The 6,000-nt window shown below is 39.4% G+C and overlaps 1 protein-coding gene across 2 annotated transcripts in view; it reads left to right on the forward strand.

Moving 5' to 3' along the window:
- The window catches only part of BRINP3 (BMP/retinoic acid inducible neural specific 3), an 845,680-nt gene extending 841,736 nt beyond the window's left edge, over positions 1–3,944 (forward strand). The window contains exon 8 of one of the 2 annotated variants that reach the window (XM_085654808.1): positions 2,458–3,944. In XM_085654808.1, the coding sequence (XP_085510934.1) occupies positions 2,458–3,574 (1,117 nt within the window). In that variant the 3' untranslated portion in view covers positions 3,575–3,944. The remainder of the gene's footprint in view (positions 1–2,457) is intronic. The other variant, XM_085654809.1, reaches the window with a different exon arrangement.
- The last annotated feature ends 2,056 nt before the right edge of the window (positions 3,945–6,000 follow it).

Raw genomic sequence — 6,000 nt, forward strand, 5'->3', positions numbered from 1 at the left:
ACATCCATTTGGCTGTTTCTCATGATGTCCCTCATGTCTTGAATCAATTGTAGGATTAAAGATTCACAGAAGGCTATGACTGCCTGCATTGACTTGAAAATGTCAGGAGACATCTCACCAGCAGCATTCCTAGTCCCACCCACACCGTGTCCCTCACAAACCTCTTTGTTTCTAAGAGATAACACTATTTCATCACCAGAGCATGTCTTTTTTTATATCTACAGCTCCTACCCTGATGAAAATAATTGTATCAGCCCTTTTCAAATGGTATCGCTCCTTGCATGTACGAGAGAAAGCTCTGTGGCAAACCCATGAAGGAGCTACTAGACACTGATGACTGCTATGTTAATGTGAGAGAGTGCGTTGCATATCAAGCCAAAAGCTCCCATGCCCTGCTATCCCAAACTGCTTCAAGAAGCACTGGCAAAGGCAATCAGACTTACTTAATGAAATCGCATTGAATGGTAATTTTATTTGTGTTTTTATGCGAACGAATGAGTGGATGAATGTGAGCATTAGTCATAAGGTGGATGAGTGAGTGATAGGATGAATTAATGTGTGAATGTTAACGTGCATTGATAATGAGCAGGTGAGCAATTTGATGCACAGGTGATTGAAACAATTCACAGTGAGTACAGGAATGGATAGGTGAGTGCATAGATAAATGCAAGAATGAGGGAGTACATGGATGGAAGGGCAGATAGAAGAATGGGCGAGTGTGCACATGGATAAAATGCAGGAGTTATAAATCAGTGAGTACATGGACGGGTGAATGGGTAAGATGATGAGTGCCTGCTTGCATGGTCAAAGACAGGATTTAGGAGATTACTGTGGTTCTCCCAGCATTTAGCGCTAGTTCTGTATCGCAAAATGCACCCTTGCGTTTAAAATTTTGAAGCAAGGATGCATTTTCCACTATGCAAATAGCTCAGAACCCATCAGAAGATAAACAGTAGCATGAGGAGCTGCACACACCTCCGGAATGTACTCTCGCTCTAGGATATTCTTCCCAAAAATTACTCTTAAATTTGCAAGTGGGCATAATTGTGTATTTATTGGTAAATTTGCATCAAAGAGTAATGTGGAATTACCAAAATTACTCTGATCACTCCTGCATAGTTGAAATTCCACCCAGGGTCTACTTGTAGCCCAGCTAAAGCAGTTAAATAGGAGAAATTAGTGCCTGTCCTTGTTGGCTACAATGTTCCTGAGGGCATGTTTCTACTAACGTTTGGATTTATCTCCCAATAACGCCCTCCATCTATAGCTGCTGGTGATGATGATGTAGGATGGGAGACAGAGTAGGGAAGAAGGCAGGAGGACTGAGGGTGGAGGTCCTCCCATAGATAATGTTATGTAAAAATAGCCATGTAAATGTGTGTTTATATCTACTAAAGGCCTTAGTCCTACTTTTATGTCTGGCTGATTCTAGGTTTTGCCGCTCAAAATCAGGTCACCCTATGTCAAAAGGGCTTTGCATGGAAACTTCAAGCATTTTATTTATGTTAAGAAATAAGATGCGACGAAAGAATGAAGCCAGGAACCAGTGCTGTGACTATTTAGTAGCTCAGTATAAACAAGGAAGAACGCAGTTTAGACAAACCTGTCTCTATTTTTCAAGAAACGTTTTGGCCGGCAAAAGTAATGGTCTTGAGCTAAGCTTAAAAATCTTTCTGTGCCTTTTGGCTTTAACAATGAATAATTTTGTTCAATTATCTACTGCACAGTTCTGGAAAAAAAAATAATGGGTGGATCTTTGAATTAATCTCCTCCACTTTTAATTACTCGGGCTACAATCCAGACCACCATTTTTATGCTGACTGTGTGGCTAAAGACAAGGCCATACTTATGCAATACAGCAATGGCTCTCCGCCAAAGAGAACAGTCCAGTTTGAACTGCCAGGCCATGTCACCTTCAACTGGAAAAAGATACTCCAGAATGCTTTCCTCTTCTTGGCCCTCATCAGTGCCTTGAGTACTATGGCACTGAGACCAAGGGACCTATGTTTGGGCATGCTTTGGTGGCTTTGTTGCCATTCAGAGGGTATGTTACCTGGCATTTAGGGCTATATGGATCACAGAACCTTTTGATTAGATTTGTATTGTATTTAAGCATAATTTTCTCTTCAGATGCTTTGCTACTATGCTTTGTTGTTCAGCATCCTGCAAACCAGGCTGGCTAGGGTTTTGCTCTTTTAACCTTAATAAAATAGATAACATATAGTTATACAACTATAGGGAAGTAGCAAAAGGAACTAGAAGTATTTGGATTTTTGTGTATAGCTATCCCGCAGATTTCACAAAAATTAATCAATCGAGTTCCAGTTGATGTCTTTAGTTTCTACAGAAGATTTGTTTAAATTCATGAATGGTATAAGAAACGTCCTTTGTATCTGTGCACACAATACTTCTTTCTGTCTAATAAATGTTTGTTCTCTTTCCTTTTTTTTTTTACAGATCCTCTGCATACTGGCTCAATCGAATGCAGTCCTTCCTGTACTGCAGTGAAAATGGACTCCTGGGAAGCTTCTCTGAAGAGACTCACTCTTGCACCTGCCCCAACGACCAGGTCATCTGCCAGGGGTTCCTTCCTTGCGTGGTTGGTGACGGTGCTTCCTGCCTCACCTGTGCATCGGATAACCGCACTCGCTGTGGCAGTTGCAACACTGGATATATGCTGAGCCAGGGAATTTGCAAGCCTGAGGTTGCAGACTCTACCGAGCATTACATTGGATTTGAGACGGACATGCAAGACCTGGAGATGAAGTACCTTCTGCAGAAAACTGATAGGAGGATTGAGGTGCACGCAATCTTCATCAGCAATGATATGCGACTCAACAGCTGGTTTGATCCTTCGTGGCGGAAACGCATGCTCCTCACTCTGAAGAGCAACAAGTACAAGTCCAACATGGTACACATGATCCTGGGGCTCTCCCTTCAGATTTGCTTAACGAAAAACAGTACCTTGGAGCCTGTTCTAGCCGTGTACGTCAACCCTTTTGGTGGCAGCCACTCTGAGAGCTGGTTCATGCCGGTGAACGAGAACAGTTTCCCCGACTGGGAGCGGACTAGGCTTGACCTCCCCATGCAATGTTATAACTGGACGCTGACTCTAGGCAACAAATGGAAAACATTTTTTGAGACCGTGCACATCTATCTGAGGAGTCGCATCAAGTCCAATGGCCCAAACGGCAATGAAAGCATTTATTATGAGCCTCTGGAGTTCATTGATCCATCGCGGAATCTTGGTTACATGAAAATCAACAGCATACAGGTGTTTGGCTACAGCATGCACTTTGACCCGGAAGCAATTCGAGACTTGATCTTGCAGCTGGATTACCCTTACACTCAGGGATCACAGGACTCGGCCCTCTTGCAGCTTCTAGAGATACGCGACCGTGTCAATAAACTCTCCCCGCCTGGGTCTCGTCGCCTAGACCTTTTCTCCTGCCTGCTTCGCCATAGACTCAAACTGTCAACCAGTGAAGTGGTGAGAATCTTGTCCGCTCTCCAGGCCTTTAATGCCAAATTGCCAAACACAGTGGAATACGAAACAACCAAATTATGTAGTTAACCGTACGAGCCAAGCACAACACAAAACTTTGAAGGAGTTTTTACAGTGCTTTTGTGGAACAATTTATGTTAGGAGTACGTTACAAATCTTTCTTTTTCTCCAGTATCTGTCTTATATCAATCAATAACATTTGATGGCAACTTAAACCCATGAACTCGCTGACAATGAATATACAGTATTATACCTGCAATTTTTTGGTTTATGAATGAAATAAATACTGACACCAATCTAAAAGACATTCTACTTTTTACAGCAAATTTCATTTGTAATTTTATATGTTCCACGGCGGTGCTTTTGTGCACTAGTCCTCTAGAGGGAACATAAAAGGATACCAATAAAATTTTGTAGCTGAACAGTTATTAAAAAGAAATGCTGTGAGGTTCTCTTTCTTTTTATGATACGACATATTTGTTGGAATAACTTATTTAGTTCAATGTCAAAGTCTAACAGCACGTTAACACAATGTCTTTGAAGTTACAGTTATTATGGAGTTCCCAGAACAACCGCATTTATGAGTGCATATTAACTGATGCCAATGTTAAAAACACAAAGTATTTAAAGATTAATACAGGCAGAACTGCAGCAGTCAGGTTTCCTGAACTTGTTAGTGCGGTTCAACAGTAAAAAAACATTATTGCGTCCTATAGAATCACTTCTGCAAAATTAGTTATTTGGTGTTGTGCAGACTCACTGAACACAAACTAAAAGAGACAAAATTGGGGAAGCTTACCTGGCAAAACGTTTATCTGACGAATTGCATGTCTAATGTGATTCAACTAAACCTAGAAATTGATGGAAAAGAAGTTGGCAAGGAAAAGTTCCAACACTGAGTTAACACCTCTAATAGATTTCAGAATCAGTCTCAGAAATGTAAGTGGGTGATAAGAGGGCCACTCCATAGGAAAGGAGAGAAAGGGAAGAATACAACTGATATCCAACGAGAGAGAAATTATATAGCTGCACATTCTGATGGACATTACCTCACCACAGTCGGTCAGTTAGTGTAATCAGACACGTTTCCAGTTTCCCACGTCCACAGGACGCAATTTGTCAGAATGACATAGAACTGTCCTAAGGGAGTCATGCGATATGATTTCAGTTTAATGGACGTTCCGTGACAATGTCGCATAAGTAGGAAGTGAAACTGACATGGAGCCTTTGCTTTTCAAGAGTTATAGATGCCAAAGGACATAATTTACAGGAGCCATTTGTACTGTGTAATGAATGTGTTTATCTTCTAGGCGAGCAGCCTGCGTGCCTGTCTGGGTACCTTTCTGAAGGTGTTGTCTGCCATGCTTCACATTCCTTCATTTATGAATCGATTTATCAATAGTCTGGACAAGGACATTTGTCATACAAGAATGTGTGAATTACATTTTCATTCTTATTTACTACAGGATCATAAAAGAGCACACAAATTCACATTAAATAGCTCATGATTACAAAACTTTTAAAGAAAAATATTAAAAAAGCTTTTATTTTACATGCAATTTAATCAGTTTACATCTTTGATAAATCTGCTAATCTGAAATATCACGGGTCTCATCAATTTCAATCTTTTGTTTACTCGTATCTTTCAATTATTTCATTATACACGTTTGTTATATAAATATAATTCAAAATAATTCTTATAAATTCTTATGTAATTACATTCAGGTTCCAACGTAGAGACTAGCCTTAGAAGATCGGTTTATTAGTTCCACTAACAAATGTTATTGCCTGTACAATTGAAGTGGAATACAATATAAAATGCATAGCCTATTCTTTTTCATTTAACCTTAAAAATCACTTTTTTTAACGGCATCGTTTGTCTTTAGCTAGACTCTATCCAATTGGGCAGAAGTGTGTGAAGGCGGCGTGTTTGTTTTTGCTACAACCCAATGAAAATTATTGCTTACGCTAAAATGCTTGTAAGATATGCCCTTAATACACTAACAAAATTGGTTAGGGTGGCATATACTTTGTGGAACACAGCTAATCGTCCTATCCTGAGCAATGCCATTGATCATAGAGAGGCTGAGCTAAACAGAAAACAATAAGAAGTAATTTTTGCATTCAGAATCCCGAATTGATGGGTTTGAATAGAGTAAATATCATCTATCAATTTGAAGAATAGCATTGCATAATGAGGAACTTCACAACACTTTGCAAGAAAAAAGGCATTGTCCATCAGTATTGTCCAAGGGAAAGCTGTAGCACTCGAAAGTTCTGATTCAGCAGATAGTTAATTCTGTCTTCTAACATTCTGCATATCTGTACGGTAAATGACAAACATATTGTTTGAAAAATATTGAGTTGCATGAATATTGTGTCAGAATATTGTCAATACAAAAATACTGAGGATGTAAGAATATTGTTCTTTATGTATAAAATATAATTGTATATAATATTGTTGATTTTAATATAGTTGTATTCAATATTGTTCA

This window comes from Triturus cristatus, chromosome 4_1, assembly GCF_964204655.1.
Source record: "Triturus cristatus chromosome 4_1, aTriCri1.1, whole genome shotgun sequence".
Classification (NCBI taxonomy): Eukaryota; Metazoa; Chordata; class Amphibia; order Caudata; family Salamandridae; genus Triturus; species Triturus cristatus.